Below are 18,978 nucleotides of genomic sequence, written 5' to 3'. Positions count from 1 at the left end.
AAATCAATGTAATTGAGAAGAAAAGAAAATACAAAGTCAACAAAGCAAAGAGTTGTTTTTTTTTTGAAAGGATAAACAATATTGCTTGGGGCACAAATATTTGAAGTCATTATATCTTATTGCCGGATGATTCCATCAACCAGTATGAAGGGACCTTCTGATTAATTTCAGCTTGAAGTCCACTTTGTCTGATATGAGAATGGCTAACCCTGCTTGTTTGTAATTTTAATTTGCATGGTATATCTTTTGCCATCCTTTCACCTTCAGTCTGTGGATATCTTTGTAAGGTGTATCTCTTGCAAACAACATATTGTTAGGTCTTGGGTTTTAATCAAAGCTGACAATCTATGTCTTTTTTTTTTAGTATTAATTTTTTAGTTGTAGTTGGACACAATACCTTTATTTTATTTACTTATTTTCATGTGTTGCTGAGGATCAAACCCAGGGCCTCGCACATGCTAGTTGAGCACTCTACCACTGAGCCACAACCCTAGCCCCCAATCTATGTCTTTTAATTGAAGAGTTAAGATCATTTACATTCAATGTTTTTAAAGAGAGATTTTTTTTTCCTGGCAATTTGATTCATTTTGTGATATTTAATTCAAACTTGGTTCTCCTTTAACTGCATTTAACATAATGCATCTTCCCTATGCTTGTTTACATTTTTATTTTCCATTTCTTCTTCCTGAAATATTTTATTGAGTATGTTTTGTAGTACAGGCTTTGTGGTTATGAATTCTTTTAGTTTCTGTTTATCATAGAAGGTTTTTATTTTCAATTCTGAAGGATAATTTTGCTGGTTGTAGTAATCTTCGTTGGCACCCATTTTCTTTCAGAGCTTGGCATATATTATTGCAAGCCCTCCTGGCTTTTGAGGTCTGTGTTGAGAAATCAGTTTAAATCCAAATTGTCTTATCTCTAAATCAAACCAGTCAGTTTTTCTCTTGAAGCTTTTATAATTCTATCCTTATTTTGTATACTAAGCATTTTCATTATATGTGTCTTGGAGTAGTTCTACTGCAATTCTGTATATCTGGAGTTCTATATGCCTCTTATATTTGAATTTCCATCTCATTTCTAATATTTGGAAATTTTTCCTAATATTATTTCATTGAAAAGATTGTGTACCCTTTTAGTTTGTATTTTGGAGCATTCATCTACCCAACAATTCTTAAATGTTATATGTTGATGTAATCCCAGATTTCTTGAATATTCTTCTGGTCAATGTCTTTTAACATCTTTTCTTTATGGTCAACTTTATCTTCAAGATTATTATTATTATTGAAAATCTATCTTTGAAGTGGTATAATCTTTTGGTGATGCTTCCACTGATTTTTTGATTTGGTTTATTAAGTCTTTTATTTCCATTGATTCTTTTTCAAAATCTCTATCTCTTTATGACCTCTCTATTAAGGTCTTCCAACATTCATGTCCAGAAAATTGAGATAAAACCAGATAAAGAAGCTTGTCATTTGGATCAAATCAATACTGCTAGATGAAGTTCTAACTAGAAAAAGATATAACTTTCATCTGTTTATTTTTAATTTCTTGTATATACCTTGGCTCTAAAATGTTCCCACTGAAAAACTGAGTTTACCTGATGATGCTTGTAACAATACAACCAATCCTGTAGGTCGGTCTTCTGAGGAGGGGCCACTCTGTCCACAGATAACACAATCATATACTGCCTCAGAAACCTGTGGTTCTGCTGTGGTGATCTCCATAGGAATATCATTTTCAGGAGAATCTGCAGGAAAAACAAATTAAAAACTCCTAATTCCTAAGAAGAAAAGCCCATTTAAATGAAAAAATCCATTTAAAATAATTTTAGCTTCAATACCAATAAATTTATATAGTAATAAAAGTATGCCAAAAATTATCTTTCTCAAGTAAAATGTATACTCAGAAAAATTTTGGCAAAAATTACAAAGAATTGATATAAAGACTTCAAATAATATATGGCTAAATATACCTGATATATCATTCATAGTTTAAAATTGATATCAAATACACAGAGGCAAAAACACTGGTATCAAAAAAAATTTTTTAAATAGCATTTTAAGAAAAGAAGGAGAGGATTGTTTTAATTTTCTTTGAGGCACTTAAGGGTGGGAATTTACAATAAGATGGGAGCTAAAAAACTATTTCTTCCTTACTCCAATTCTAGTGATTGTATCTCATAAATAAAAATATATAGGGAAATCATTACATATGACCATAATATATATTAGTAAAGCAAAACTATTATAGAAAATATCAGTAATCCTCTGGTGATGTAATGTCATTAACAAAAAGAAATAAAATATTTACACAATAATGATTTACAAATGAAGGCACTTAAATTCCTGATTAGTGAAACTGCCCATAGTGGCAAAGAAATGTGTAGAGGGAATTGGGAAGACCAAGGACACAGAAGTGCTTTATTAAATTCTTAAAAGATAGATGCATATCTAAATAAATATGTAAAAATACATGACAGAAATAGAAAAAGGAAGATGTCCTTTTGATATTTTAATAATAATTCATGAAGGTAAACATACATCTGATATTTACTTAGAATCAGAGAAGTAGGAATCTAAAATAGATCTTTGGTTAATGCCTAGTAATGACAGAAGTGAAAATAAGCCAAAAGAGAAATTAGAGAAAAAAATAATAACATGAATGAATCAGAACCAGAAAGCACATATCTATGTAAATAAGATTAGTGAGTTAAAATAAAAAGAGGTCTAGTCTTGAAAGGCATATTATTATATCTGACACATACTTTTAGATAAAGCAAAGTATTACTGAGGTTAAAAGTAAAGAGTGATCTCATTTGGTAAAGCAATCAATGACCCTAGCCCCAAGAAAAAGAAAGAAGAAAGGGAGAATTTGTATGATTGTATGAACACAGATAAAAGCACTCAAGTACACAAACCAAAGTGTAATCACCAGTTATGAAAGAAGAAAAAACACAAATTAGAAACATTTATGTTTAACTCCTGTATATTATATTATATGTGTGTGAAGATGAAATCTTGGATTTAAAAAAGATTTATATGCAAGGATTTTCATGATACTTTAAGGTTTTAAAAAGGAAACAATGGCACAACTTTTGTACAGTATGATTTCATTACAGGAAAAATAAATACAAACAAAATTCATTTATGTATGCAATCGTATGAAGCAATAAAAAGGTTTACAAAGATTTATCTCAGAGAGTAAGATTAAAAAAGGAAAACAGGAAGATATGATTAGTTTTGCCCACATATACCTTTATATGATCTTATTTCACCTATGTTAAGGATATATTATGTTGGGGGGTTTTGGTTTTGTTTTTTTTTTCTTTTTTAAAACTGTTTTGGCTTGGTACTAGAGTGTATCTTATATGTGGAACAATAACCAAAACGTTGTTTTTTATTTATTGGTCTATTTTTTGTAATATACTATATCACAGACGACTGACTTAAAATGGCAGACCTATTAACACCAATCCTCAAAATTAGCAATTTTATATTTCAAAATCAAGCAATGTAAACACTATTCTATCCCACTCTAATTTCAGTGAAACAATTATTCAAATAGGTTCTACTTTGTAATGAGAATAAGAATTTTGCAAATTAATACAACCAAATTCAAAACTACATTGAAATATTTTATAAAATAACATTTTTACAACATATAAACAACAGTCACAGGTTCATAGAAGTATATATTATATGCATTCCAATGCCACAAGTAAGTCAATCCTACCTAAAAAGTTCACAGCTATAACTGATTCCAAGGAAGTGTACAAACATAAAAGAAAACTTAATTTAGTATAAAATCATAGCCAAGTGTCCCAAAGTAGCTAAAAGATACATCAGGAAATAAGAAGCAATTAAAGGTCCAAAGATCATTCTCTTTCATAAAATAAGAGACATCTCAACTAAAATTAAATCAAGATACCACTTCTTTCACCTACAAAATTACAACATATGCTAATGACAAGGATGTAGAGAAACTCACACATTCCTGGTGGGAATACAAAATAGTACAGACTCTATAAAAAGAATCTGGCATACCTCATTAAAATAAACACACATCAGCTACTCAGACCATCTTTCAAGGATCATGAGGCAAATGAGGAAAACTAGCAACATGAAAGACCGATATAAATTTTAAAAGCAATTCAGAAAGCTAAAAGATAATTTAGAAAAGAAAAACCCAAACACATTCAGGAAGTTTTCAGAGAAGACTTCCACATACAAAAACAAGGTAGTGAAGGCACTGAAGAAAGGAAATCTCTAAGTGTATAAAGCAAAAAGAACAAATGATAATAAGACACAAAAATTTAAAAGATCCATCATCCAACTAGAATCCCTCAAAAGAAAGAAAATTTAAAAGTATTATAATATTTCTCTATAATAAATTACCCCAAAGCTTAGTGGCTAAACATAACATGTATTTGACAGTTTCTGAGGAAGAAAGTATAGAAGCAGCTTAACTATATGGTGTTAGTTCAGTTAGGATCTCTCCTGAAACTGCTGTCAAACTATTGTGTGGGCTGGGCATGGTGACACACACCTATCATCCCAGCAACTCAGGAGGATGAGGAAGGATGATCGCAAATTTGAGGCCAACCTCAGCAACTTGCTCACTGATGTGGCTGTTGGCAAGAGGCCTCAGTTCCTCTTTGTGGTTCTGCTATGACATGGCAGCTGGATTCCCCAGAACAATTAATATAAAAGAAAGAAAGCAACCAACACAGAAATCATAATGTCTCTCATACCCAAGTTTTAGGAATAATATTCCATCTCTTCTGCCACACTTTGTGGTCATAAAGAATAATTTTGATACATTGTGGGAGAAAAGTACATAAGGCATAAATGCCAGGAGATGGGGGTCACTGAGGGCCATCCTAGAGGATGATTATATGAGTGATCAAAAAATAACAGTAAATTTTTTCTCAGATCTTCAGAAATATGAATCTACAGACTGGAAAGACTAAGGAGGAAAGACAAAGTTGTAAGAAAGAAGAAAACAAAAGCACATAGAAACAAATCATAAATTTTCAGATTCAAAGAATCAGATGATCAGGGCTGAAGTTGTAGCTCAGCAGTAGAGCACTCACCTAGCACATACAAGTCATTGAGTTTGATGCTCAGCACCACATAAAAATAAATGAATAAAATACAGGTATTGTGTCCAACTACAACTAAAAAAAAAGTATTTTAAAAAATAACAGAATCAGATGATCATAAAAGGATCATGGGAAAAGAAAAATATATATTCACCTACAAAGATATAAGAATGAGATTCCCACTAGAATTTTCATCAAATGAATAGTAAAAGACAAGAGAGTGATGCCTTCAATTGTGACAGAAAATATAATCAACCTGGCATTCAATATCCATCCAAATGAATAATCAAGTGTGACAGCAGAGTAAATTCTCTTTCAAAGATATAAAGAATCAGAATGCCTCTATAAGAATATTATTAGAAATATACTTGAGGCTATACTCCAATAAGACATGACCAAGAAAAGAGATGAGAGACAGAAAACCCTAAATTGATCCAACAATAAGAAAATCTCAAGGTAATGGCTATGTAGCATACTATGGACCCTACTGGAAAAGTATTTCATGCAAAGGACAGAATGACTGATTGGGCAGAATGACAGAGACAGAATAAAGATAGTGCAGTTCTTGGAACAATACAATTTTATTGATTGGTTAGTTGATTGATTGGATATTCAGGACTGAACCCAAGGACACTTTACCTCTGAACTATATCCCCAGTCCTTTTTAATTTTTGAGACAGGGTCTTGCTAAGTTTGAGGCTAGTCTAAACCTGCAATCCTCCTGCCTCAGCCTCCCAAATCACTGGATTATAGACATGCACCACTGCATCCAGCTATAATTTTTAAAATAAAATCAAAAGGGGCAGTTGAAAACTCCAGGATTAAAAAAAAAAAAAAGACACTATAACAAAGTCCTGGCCCAAATACAAACAAACATTAGCTGATATGGGTTTAGGAATCAAGCAGCTATAAGAAAAGAGACTTTAAAGACAGTCTCCTTAAATCAAGCCACTTGGATTCAAAAACAGTGAATAAATCCTAGTATATTACTTAACCCTGTACTCATAACATCCAAAGAGTCATACTAATGTAACTGTTTAGAGACAACCTTTGGATGGAAGACTCCATCCATCCAAAGTCTGTGACAGCAAAACAAAATGTCAGCAATCTTGACAATTTAAAAGTAAATAAGTAACTAAAAAGTAGGTGATAAAAAGCAAGAGATAGAGATGAGGAATGGAAAAATGAAAAAAGCATAGGAGTGATTATTAGTTCATTTTATATGAAAGGGTATCAAGTTAGTACTGTAAATAGATAAACCCTCTTCTTCCATATGAGAAAGTCAACTAATACTAAGTAAATTCCACAAACAGAATTCGAGTATTCTTTCCATCAAAGTTATGACCTGAACATAAACCCCAATGTCAATCATTTAGAAAACAGTTGGCTATATCTGGACTGACCCCATCTTCACACCTCTTCTGGCCATTGGATATGTACTTATGTGTACAAAAATGAATGGAAACAGACTTTCACTATTTTAAGTGTATTTTACTGGGATTTTAGCTTGGAAGTAAGAAAGCTTACCAATAATCATAAGTATGCTTTAAAGTTAAAGGTTAATAAAATAACTATAGGTATGCTTTAAAGTTAGAAGTGAATAATAGGTCAGGAGACATGTAGTCTAGTTGCATCACCTAGCACCTAGTGATTGAGGTGAAAACATAAAAGCTTAATCATGATTGGCTAAGGTTATAGAAAAAAGATTTTGAACAATCAACGTATGTCAGAAAAGATTGTAACTCTTAAAAATTATGTAAATCAAAGAAGTTCGGGCTTTGAAGCTATCCATTAACTACCTGAAAAAATACCTGTAAAAAAGGTATATAAATAAAGATCCCTCTGGGGGCAAAAAAAAAAAAAAAGAATGGAAATGTAAACACATGTTTGAATGCACATATTTGTAAGGATTTATTATAGTTAGAAGTGTCCCACAAAAGCTCCTGTGTGAGACAATGCAAGAAGGTTTAAAGGAGAAATTATTGGGTTATGAGAGCCTTAACCCAATCAGTGAATTAATCCCCTGATAGGAATTAACTGAGTGGTAACTGAAGGTAGGTAGGGTGTGGCTGGAAGAGGTGGGTCACTGTGGGTGTGCCTCTGAGGTGTATATTTGGTGATCTGAGCTTAGTCTCTCTCTGCTTCCCTCCACCAGACATACTCTTCCACCTCAATTCCCAAGGAATGGTGTCTGCTGGCTGTCAGTGGACTGAGATCTCTGAAACCATGAGCTCTCAAATACACTTTTCCTCCTCTACAATTGTTATGGTTGGGTCTTTTAGTCACAGCAGTGAAAAAGCTAACCTACTTGTTAATTACTTATTTACTTTTAAATTGTTAAGGTTGCTGACATTTTGTTTTGCTGTCACAACTTATTTTCTTTCATCAATTTTGTCTAAAAAGAAAAGGAAAAAGAAAGAATCAAGCTTTCAAAGAACCTCTGTAAGCAAGCAAAGCAAAACAATCACTGTAATGTAAAAAGTCATGGAAAGGAGTATCCTGGTTAACTGAAAGTTAATTTAATCCATTCCTTCAATGTTTGTAAAAGGTTACTCAGAGCAACCTACCATCATACAGAAACATGGCATTCCTTCTTATTGTAGGAATCTAAATGCTAATCTGAATGAAAACAAGAAGTGTGCCTTATCTTTAGCAATATCTCAGAAATCTGAGGGACAGTTTAATAGAAAAGAGGGAACATACTTTCTATGTACTGCTACCAACAGGAAGGTCTTCCTCACAATGGCAGCCATTCAACCACAGAATGAACTGTCTATAATAGAGATCAATCCTCCATCATTATATTGTTTACATAAAGACTAGAAATCATCTGTCTGTAATATTTAAAACTTGTGGAAGATTGGTCAAGATCATCCCTAATGTAATGACTATGAGAGTTCTAACCTAAAAAGTTTTGACTTACCAACATCCATTGCAGTTTCCATAAAGCTTTTCTGTCGTGAAGCAAATTCTGCAAGCAATTTCTGTTGTCTCTCTCTAGCCTTTTGTCGCCTAGATTAAACAGAAATAAATTATGAGTACCAAATGTGCTTAAAACTAATCTACTATCTTTGAGTAGTATATAATGTATGAAAAGATCCTTGCAAATAATGGAGAACAATCTATTTTCTACATTATGCATTAAATTTCATGTAAGACTTGACTCTCCCAAGGATTCTACTGCTTTAGGCTTCAAACTCACTCACTCAATAAGTAAAAATAAAAGCCAAGATTTACCTTTAAATGTGATCTAATAATTAAGGTTGATAGAAAATTTGATTTCCAACAAAACAATGTCCTAAGTATATGTATTTTGATAGGAAGAGCAAGAGTCTTTTTCAGCAAGGGACTAGCAATTTAACCTCAGGCACAAATGACAGTAAATCAGTTGCTATAAAAAGCTATGAGGTTTATATATAAACAAAATCTAAAAGATAAGAATAATCAGATTTATTTTTATCCTAAAAATAGGTTTCCCCTAATAGAGAATGAGCAAAAGCCAGTAAATGTCCTAGTTTCTACTAAGACATAGTCCAAGTTTAATTTGGCTTGTATGAAGCAAAAGAATATGAAACAAACACAACAGAGAATAAAAACATATCCCAAGTATAAATATTCATTTGAATTAATTTACTATGGTCTCTTTATTATTTATACCTTATCTACTTTTATCTTCTTTCAAAGAAGATTTTAATTTGAGAGTGGTTACAAAAACAAAACAAAAAGATAATACAATAGGACCATAAAAATAAGAAAATGAAAGTAAACTAATAAAGAAAGCTGATAGAATTGAACACTAACAATACTAGTGAACACAAAAATAATTGTTTTTAGTTATATATGGACACAACAATATCTTTATTTTGTTTATTTATTTTTATATGGTGCTGAGAATCGAACCCAGTACCCCAGAAGTCAGAGGCAAGCTCTCTGCTACAGAGCCACAAACCCAGCCCCGGGAGCATAAAATTTCATACCCAATAAAAAAAGGTTAAAATGGTAATTTAAAAAGGAGGAAAGAAAAAAGTTTTAAAAAATAAGTTTTATATTAACTCCTTAGGAAAGATAACATTTTAGTTGAATGAAACTCAAAGAGGAACTGATCACAGCCCATGAAACAAAAAACATGATAACATAGTAGACTAAATTAAAATAATTTCTTTTAATAGCCATTTATGATTCCTGTACACTATAAAAGACAAAGTATTATGTTAGATGGAGATGCTATATAGTCATTTCTATGAAAAACCTCAAAGTATTTTTCTATAAATCTGAAAGATATTCAAAGACATAATAGAATTTAAAGGAATAAAATGCAAACAGTGATTTTTAGATTATTCACACATCTGCTCCCATTAAATTAAAAGAGATAATCAGGAACTATAAAGTACTGTGGTCCATCTTATCAGAAGTTACATACTTTTGCCAATAATGTTCAAAAGATTTTTTAACATTTCTTTTCTAACATTTACAGATATTTAGGATCCACATGAGAAAACTTGCTTTATTATTTAATAGCTATAACTCTTTTACATTGTTCTTGAGTCAAAATATTATTATTAAAGTTGATCATTCATCTTCATCAAACTTAATTCTCAATGGCATTGATCATTTCAAAACATTAAGTATATCCCTTTTTTCCTAAACACAAATGGCTAGAGTTACCAAGCCCTGGGTGTCAGGATCCAACAACCTAACACAAGAGAGCATTGGTGTGTGGAAAGATTGCAAGAAATTGATTACAGACAAGGGAAATTATCAAAAAAGTAATATATACATTGAGGATAATGGGTGCTGGGTTTCTCACTATGGAAATGAATTACAATATGGAAAGAGAAAAAAACAGAATGATTCCTATGGTGTCAAGATTGCAATTTTAAGTATTATAAACAGACATAAGAATAATTCTCCCTCCCCTCCTTCCAGCCCCCAACACACACACACACACATAGACATACAAATAAACAGTTTTCCCCAGCTCTGTCCACTAAGAGGACCTGAAACAACTATTCCTCATTAGAATAAACACATGGCTTGTGGTTTCTAAACACCATTCTCTACTAAAAGCAACCAGTACTCTTTGGACAAATGACTGACCTCAAGTACAAGATGAGCCTGGAACAATTTATTGCCCCACAAAATAAGAATATACTCGAGCTAGGATTGTGGCTCAGTGGTAGAGCGCTCTCCTAGCATGCGAGGCCCTGGGTTCAATCCTCAGCACCACACAAAAATAAATAAATAAAACAAAGATATTGTGTCCAACTACAACTAAAAAATAAATATTAAAAAAATAAGAATATACTCTAAGAATGAAAGTTATAGATGAAAAGGGCATATAACCAGATTAAAGAAATTTCTAGGATCTAAACCTGGAACAATTTGAGCATCAAACTGAATATGAGCACATCAGATTATAAAACAGAAAGTAGGAACCCTAATAAACGTACATATATTGAAAGTTGATAAGAAAAGGGATAGTACAGTATCTCAGAGTATATCTTCACAAATTGCATATTAATTACAAAGGTGGAAAAGGGTAACTTAACAGTAAAGAACTCTGGCAGACACCCCCTTAAAACAATCAAATGTAATCATCAGTAATGAAACAAACTGAAATCATGGACCACCTGATGGGATACAATGAAAACAAAACAGTGATTCTTCATTGATATTCCTGCCACATAGGCACCACCTAAATCCAACATAAAGGATGGCATACCCAAATTGAGGTACATTCTACAATGCTACTACTGCCCTGTAATATTCAAAGCTGTCATAGTCAACAAAAATTAAGGAAAGGCTGAGGAAACTATTCCACATTGAAGGAGACAAAAATAATACAATTAAAGAATTTAATTAAGGATTTAATCACACTCAAATACTTTTTTTTTTTCTTGGCTTTGTCTTGAGATGAGGGTCTTACTACGTTGCCAATGCTGCTTTGCTGGCTTCAAACTCCTGAGCTTAAGAAATCCCTCTGCCTCAAATTCCCAAGTAACTGGGACAGTAACTGGCATCACTGTGCCCAGACTAATTTCCTCATTTTGATAGTCGCCCTGGTTATATAAGAAAAGGTCCTTATTTCTAGGAAATGCATAGTAAAATATTCCACAATAAAGGTGAACCACACCAGCAACTTATTCTGAAATAATTCAAGAAGTTCCTTATAATTCCCCTGAAATATTTCAAGTTTAAGATTACTTTAAAATAAAAAATTCATAAAAATTAATTTCATCCTCAAACATCTGCCACAAAGGAAATGGCATCAAACAAAAAATGTGCTATAGATGTTCAGCATTCTGAAAGACATTTATATTTAGAATAAATATGTTCAGAACACTCTATTTCAAATAACAAATCTATATATCAAGCAGGGCATGGTGGCGCATGCCTGTGATCCCAGCAGCTTGGGAGGCCAAGACAGAAGGATCGCTAGTTCAAAGCCAGCTTCAGCAAAATCAAGGCACTAAGAAATTCAGTAAGACCCTGTCTCTAAATAAAATACAAAATAGGGCTGGGTATGTAGCTCATCCCAGTACCCACCCACCACCCCCCACAAAAAAAATCTATATATCAAATTTTAAAAACCTCAAGTATAACTGCTTGGCATTAGAATTAAAAATGCATTTCTGTACCAGCTTTGTAACTAGAAATCGAATGTCACTGTTCTTTCTTTTTTTTTCCTAGTTGCCAATGGACATAATATCTTTATTTTGTTTATTTTTATGTGGTACTGAGGATCAAACCCAGTGCCTTACACATGTAGGCAATTGCTCTACCACTGAGCTACAACTCCAGCCCCTATAAATTTTTTTCTTAATTTAGGTTATTACTTACTAAAATTGAGCATAAATGTAAATAAAGACCATTAACAAAAAGATATAAACAAGTTCAGATAGACTGCCTACGTCATCAAAATTTTCCATTATTATCCTGGAGATGAAGACATTGAAAGTGTATATTATTACAACCATCTAAAGTTTCTGGTTTGTATCTTGTTTTCTAAGGAGTTAATCTATTATGAAAGTGATGCCAAGTTTGTCTATAGGTGAGGCACATAGAAATGAATCATCATTAAGTGTTTATAAACTGATCTGCCTTTATTGTGAAACATAATCCAAAATAGAGAAAGGACAAATGAGAAGCACAGCAAGATTCAAATTCATCTTCATTCTATCTGCTACATAATTCATTTCAAGTACATGTCAATATCATTACTACTCAAAGGAAACAAAACCTATCACAAAAAAGTCTAAAATTTTGAGTATTATTTAATACAAGAGCATTAGGGCCTCTATAAAAATAGTATCTAAATTATATCCTCCAATATTACATCTATTATTAGTAATAACTACAAGATACCATTAACCACATAAAATAAACTCTGATCCACTGAATGTTCAAATAATTACAAAATTGAAAGGAAAGACCACTAATTTAGAAGAAGTTAACAAAAATAAAAATCTTGCTAAGCATGGTGATACATGCCTGTTATCCCAGCAACTTGGGAAGCTGAGACAGGAGGATCACAGGTTTGAGGTCAGCCTGGGCAACTTAGAGAGACCCTGTCTCAAAATAAAAAATGAAAACGCTGGGGATATAGATCAGTGGTAGAGCATCTCTGGGCTCAATCCCTGGTATTGTTAAAAAAAAAAAAAAAAAAAATCAAACAAAAAACCTTAACCTTGTTTCCAACCTTCTAATTGTATCAACAGTAGATGTATTAAATTCTGGGCAGTTACTAATACAAAAAGTAATAAGCTGACACCTAAATTATGTTAGTTCTTTATAAGTCATATCTGAAAGTACAATTCTACGAAAAAGAAACAGAAAAGCTTCTAAATTTTTAATCTCCTATAGACTTCTATGTATATCTTAATATGAATTTTCTGTAACTTTTTTTCTTAATTTTTTTTTAGTTATAGGTGGATACAATATCTTTATTTTTATGTGGTGCTAAGGATCAAACCCAGTGCCTCACGCATGCTAGGTAAGCATTCTACCTCTGAGCCACAACCCCAGCCCTGTAACTGACTTTTAAAATATCAGAAATGAAGTACAACTACATATATAACTAATATTTCTCCTAATGTAATATCCAAAGGATGACATCCTAATCAGCAAATCGAATGGGCTGCCAATCTTATCTGACCTCTTGCAGCAGCAAACAATCTTGTTAAGTTTCTTCTTTCTAAGCTTCCTCCTATGATGCCTTCTCTAATGCCACTCATCCCAGTTTTCATACCACTCCACTATAGCCATCCCTTTTAAGTCACATTGTAGGTACCCATTCCTCAAGCATTTGCTTTAATGTTTTTTCCTTGAGTTTCACATTCAGTTTTATTATTTTATATGCATTCTTTCCCATATACAAGATTTCCACTATTAACCTCTATGAAAATATCTGTAGCTCTAGCTAAGAATTGTCCCCTAAGTCACAAACTCTTTATCTAAGTAGGCATCTTCACCCAGATGTCTTCCTAAAACTCAGTAATGACCTGAATTATCAATGTTACAGCAAAGCTTTAGCACTCTATTATAACTCCTTATCTTAGTAAACAGGAACATCATCCAAGTTACAACTCTAGGAATAAATCATGAATTTTCCCTCATCTCCCACATCAAATTGATCACAAAGTCTAACAACCTGAAGCTGCCAAATAGCTTGTATACATCTTCTCCTATTTTTATATTTACCCTCACTACACCTGCTCTCCTAGATTCTTAAATAGCTCCATAGCCCAATCTCCAGTCTGACCACACTCAACCCAATTTGCACGTGATTACACTACATATTATTCCCTTCTTAAAAATCTTTCAATGGTTTATCTGTAATCATTTACACCTTAAGTACCAAATTAATTATTATATCTGGTTACCTTCTTAGCTTTTTATATCCTGCTATTCCCATTAATACCCTGTACACCTAACATAGTATTTATTACACTAAAAACTATCTGTTTACTAGTCTGTCTCCCACTATAGTATTAATTCCTCAAGGTCAGGGAGTTCAACGTTGGACATAGTTCCTATCCAGAGAAGATCCTGAGTGATACTTGATGAATGGAAAATGTATCACTAGTATAAAATCTACCTGAGGCTGGCTTCCACTGATAATCAACCCCTAATATCTACATTTAATTTTAAAAGTAATAAGACAAAATAACTCCAGAAAATACCTCTAAAAAACACTTCAAACTATCAAATAATATATTGCAGGAAGACTGGGGTTGTAGCTCAGTGGTAGGGTGCTTGCCTTGCACGCATGAGGCCTGCGTTTGATCATCAGAACCACATAAAAATAAAATAAAATAAAATAAAAATAAAGATATTGTGTCCATCTACAACTAAAAAAAAGTAATGTGTTGCTCATGTAGCTCACAACAGTAGTCCATTTAACAATGTGCCAAGAATGATTTTTATCTGTATGAAAGAGGATATGACAAAAGTGCAAGGTTCTTGATTAAAATAACATTGAGGGCTAGGGTTGTGGCTCAGAGGTAGAGTGCACACCTGGCATGCGTGAGGCACTGGGTTTGATCCTTAGCACCACATAAAGTAAAATAAAGACATTGTGTCCGCCTATAACTAAAAAAAAAATAAATAAATATTTTTTAAAAATAAAATAACATTGAGATGATCCTTTTCAACTCTATAAAGGAAAGTATATATTTCACCTATAATTTTGCTTTGTTGCTTTCTTCTTATTTTTTTAATTTTTGCTTTATTGCTTTAGTAGACAAATTTGTTTTAAAGAAATTAAACCAATGAATATTATTTAAAAGCTCAAAAAGTAAGCAATCGCACTCTTGAATTTCATCTAAAAAAATGTTTTAATAATCTGGTCCTTTTAGTCTTCTCTGTATTCATTAGAAGTTATTTTTGTTTTTTTGGTTTTTCTAATAAATACTAATCCGGTCTAAAGGATTGACAATCACACTGAGTTGCAGTCTCTCAAGATTCATCTTGTCATTTGTCATGTTTTTGACAAACAAGGTAGGCAATGGTAACAAGTCTGTTGGAAAACAGCTGGTAATAATGCATAGTAACATAACTTGAATACAGCTCTTAGCAAGAAGCATGTGCCAAGAACCATACCACAGTTCATTACCTACAAACTCCACTTATAAAAACATCATTCCAAGGAAGAAAGTCAAAGATTTATAAATACTATGACTCAACAGCAAATTAGAAGCAACCTAAAACTCCAAAAGCTAAGGCATAAGTGTGTTTAAAAACATTACCTTTTTAATAAATAGTAGTTATATAAAGATTATAAAGGAACAAGAGTAAAGTAATTGGATTTTTATTATTTTGAGAAATGTTTAAAAGTCTTCCAATTTTTTTCTATTCTCATTTATCACTGAACTAATAATACTTTCTCACAATACCAACAGAATTATTAGATTCTTATAACAATAAGAATTATAGTAATTTTTCTGAAGAAGCCTACAAGTTTAAAGTAGTAATTTCATGGTGGGGTCAGAAACTCATCTTCTCACCCCCAAGTAACACATCATACTACGCATATAAGTGCTATGTTCAATTTCATTTGTCTTACAAATTAATCAGCAATTATTGTTATTGCTAAAACAATCAGGTCTCAGATGATGTAAAAGGAGAAAAAAACAATCAAATCTTCAACTGTACCATACATATTTAAAACATTAAAAATAAAAGTTACCTTTCTTCTTTATCCAGGGTTTTCTTCTCTGCTGCAGTGATTTTTTTGGGTGGTACAGGTGGGGTCACTTTTCTACATATCTCTTCAATGATACGTTTGTTCATTCTGCTTTGCAATGCAGCTTTTAGTAAAATTCTTTCTACTGCAGTTATACCATCGCCATGACTGTATTTAGGAATTTCTGGCTGGATTAAAATTTCAATGTCATCCAGCCAAGGAGGATAGTAGGAGTTTTGTTTTCCTGAGAGTTTGTGATGAAGCTTAATTAGCAAAGACAATATACTTTCTTTAATTTCCAAAATGGCTGTCGTTAACTGGGGAGCTGAACCAGGAGCAGACCATTTACTTGAAGTTTTGGGACGAACCACCTGATTTGCTTCACTGTTACTACGATTGATGATCTCCTGAAATTTCTTTCTACGTTCTGCTACTAAGCTGAAAACTTGAGCTGTACCAGAATTCTACCAGTAGACATGAGAAAAAAAGAAAAATCAAGAGAAGTTATTCAGTATCAACTCTAAAAATACATTAATATATTTTTCAAAGGGAATGCTCAAAGTTTCATCAAGAGATTTATTACACTGATTAACTCTTAAATAAATCTGATCCTTCTTCACCTCTCTTTCTCAAATAAATTGAGTTCCACTCAATCTGGAAACACCAATAAGAAAAAAGAAGACTTGGGCTGGGGATGTGGCTCAAGCGGTAGCGTGCTGGCCTGGCATGCACGCAGCGCTGGGTTCGATCCTCAGCACTACATACAAATAGAGATGTGTCTGCCGAAAACTAAAAAATAAATATTAAAAAAAAAATTCTCTCTCTCTCTCTCTCTCAAAAAAAAAAAAAAGAAAAGAAAAAAGAAGACTTATCAGCAATAACATCACTTTCTAAACCTCCTTAGCCTATCAATCAGTGGGGGGAAACAATCTTAAGTAGTACCAATATTCATGTTAAAGAAAAAAATCATAAACTAAATTTCTCCTGTTTAATGGAAGAAAATCTGTTCTATTCAGCATTCATAAGGAAAATTATGTTTTACTAACTTCTGGAAGACTGCTATAGTTTCCAGTTAAGAAAATTATAAGTTAATTTAATTTTCTAAGTTAAAGATTCTGAACTGGTAATTAATTACACTTTTAAGGAACTTCAAAAATTTGAAAATTACTTCTAACAAATGCTTAAAGTTATTAAACTACAATATAAGGATGAATGATCAAACTGATTTTATTTTACATTTGAATATCACTGTGATTTAATATTTGAAGTTTTTTTTTAAACTAAGTGTTATTCTCAATTACTTATCTTCTAAACAGTCTTTTTGCTAAACCCCAAGTTGCATTAGGGCTCTTAGAACTCATCTTTTAATTAAGATATGAGTCAGTTTAATGGACTTCATTAGTTTTTTAAACTGAGCATAGAAAGGATGCTTCAATATCAGTTGAATTTTTGTGAGTCAAATTATAATATACACTATTTTTTAACATCCAAGCTGTTTGTTAAAGTACTCCCTGCCAGCATTAGAGGGCAAAAGCTTCCTCTTATGGTTTTAATTAAAACCCTTTATGATGCTCACAGCAAAAACATGCTATCAAAAAAAGTTCTTACAATTAGACTCTACTCTGAGAAATATCTGTTTTAATGCTGTCTTCTCACAAAAATCTAGATTAAAGGAATGTAACTGCTCAAGTTTAGTTACTTGGCATGTTATTTCAAGACTTTTTTTTTTTTTTGCTCTTTAAAATTAATTAAGCTACATGCAATGGCAGCTGTATTTCAAAATGAATCTAAATATACAATATATTTAGTTTAAGATTTTATGTACTTATTTTATCAAAGTTAATTAATTCCCATAGAAGCCAAAAAAAATATTTTTAAATGAGCATGCTGCCAGAAACTAAATTTACTTTTTTAGAAAACAGTCATTTTTAAGATGTTAGTAATACAGACCCAAATATGCTGCCTATCATTGATTCAAAACATGTCTAACACTAATATGAAAAATACACTATTGAATACTCAATATTATTTTATTTTTGAGATCAATAATATCAATTTTTTCAAAATTAAGCCTAAATTACTTTAGTTTTTAAAAAAAGCACACACAAAGAAACTTTTCAAAAATTTAACCATATTAATCAAATACACACACACAAACACACAAATACTTTCAATGTGAATTTTTTCCATTTCCAGTTAAAGCCAAGTTGCTAGTTAATACACATATCATACACATCTACCTCTCTTTGAAGAACTTTAGGTCGTCTTGAACTCTGGCAGGTTAAAGGAAAAAGACTAGTGAGACAGACTTTGCTTAGATATATCAGAGGAAATAGAAGACAATGTAAAGTTACCTATAATTACATTTTTTTTTCTTTCAACATCATAGGGGATCTAAACAATATATCTTAACACTTAAACATACAACTTTTCCTTTCCTTTTCTCCCACCCACCTCCTTAATTTCACACTTACTTGTAAAGAACCCAAGTTATCAGAGCTAGTGCTTGCAGGTGAATCTCTCTTCACTTCAGGAGCAGTCTCTGGAACCCTCACTCTAACATAGTTTATAAAGTGTCGCATGTTAGATACTAAGTTACTGCCAGGAAACCAACTGTCATGACAACGCTCTGGTCCACCCACTGATGTCTAAAATATAAAAAATAAAGAATATGAATGTTTGTCACTTCAGATCTAAGATACAATAAAGATGTAACTGACCAAATAATCAATCATGCCTGTCAAACTCCTAAATCCACAAATTAAAAAAGTGAATAAATTTAAATTTAAATAATAAAACCAAATTGAAACATAAAATACAATAATACATTTCTCAATACTAATAGGGCTAAATCTAGTGAAATCAGCAAACTATCTAAAGAAAATATTTGTCAATCTGGAAACACTTAACATTACAGAATATTTGTCATCACCCATTAGTAATAACTCATAATACAATTAAATGCCACCGTGTACTAATTATGGAAGAACGTCTAAAACATTAACCAAAAGTATGGCACAGTCTTAAAGGAATCTTAATGACCTTTTAATACACACAAAAGAATATATGTTGATTCCCCTTGGACTACAAAGTACTATTTAGTTTACTTTGGGAGAGAGGCTGTTATGCTTTGCTATATTTTTCCTGTGGAGAGGTAGATTTTCGTCTTTTACATTTGGAAAATTAACATCAT

The 18,978-nt window shown here is 32.1% G+C and overlaps 1 protein-coding gene across 9 annotated transcripts in view; it reads right to left on the bottom strand.

Annotated features, from left to right (window-relative positions):
- The window catches only part of Ubr3 (ubiquitin protein ligase E3 component n-recognin 3), a 228,214-nt gene that overhangs the window by 97,936 nt on the left and 111,300 nt on the right, over positions 1–18,978 (bottom strand). For 6 of the 9 annotated variants that reach the window (XR_009227002.1, XM_058580166.1, XM_058580168.1 and 3 more), the window contains 5 exons: positions 18,260–18,433; positions 18,026–18,058; positions 15,789–16,249; positions 8,025–8,113; positions 1,598–1,747 (listed from right to left, as the gene is read on the bottom strand). Coding sequence is in view for 8 of the 9 variants with exons in the window: in XM_058580166.1 (XP_058436149.1) it covers positions 1,598–1,747; positions 8,025–8,113; positions 15,789–16,249; positions 18,026–18,058; positions 18,260–18,433 (907 nt within the window). In the remaining variant the exon portion in view is untranslated. The remainder of the gene's footprint in view (positions 1–1,597; positions 1,748–8,024; positions 8,114–15,788; positions 16,250–18,025; positions 18,059–18,259; positions 18,434–18,978) is intronic. The other 3 variants (XM_046447325.2, XM_046447327.2, XM_046447326.2) reach the window with 1 other exon arrangement.

Source organism: Marmota monax, unplaced genomic scaffold, assembly GCF_021218885.2.
Source record: "Marmota monax isolate L192 unplaced genomic scaffold, Marmota_monax_Labrador192_F-V1.1 WCK01_AAM20220418_F8-fsc00007, whole genome shotgun sequence".
In the NCBI taxonomy this organism is placed as follows: domain Eukaryota; kingdom Metazoa; phylum Chordata; class Mammalia; order Rodentia; family Sciuridae; genus Marmota; species Marmota monax.
This window is presented reverse-complemented; position numbering and strand designations above follow the sequence as displayed.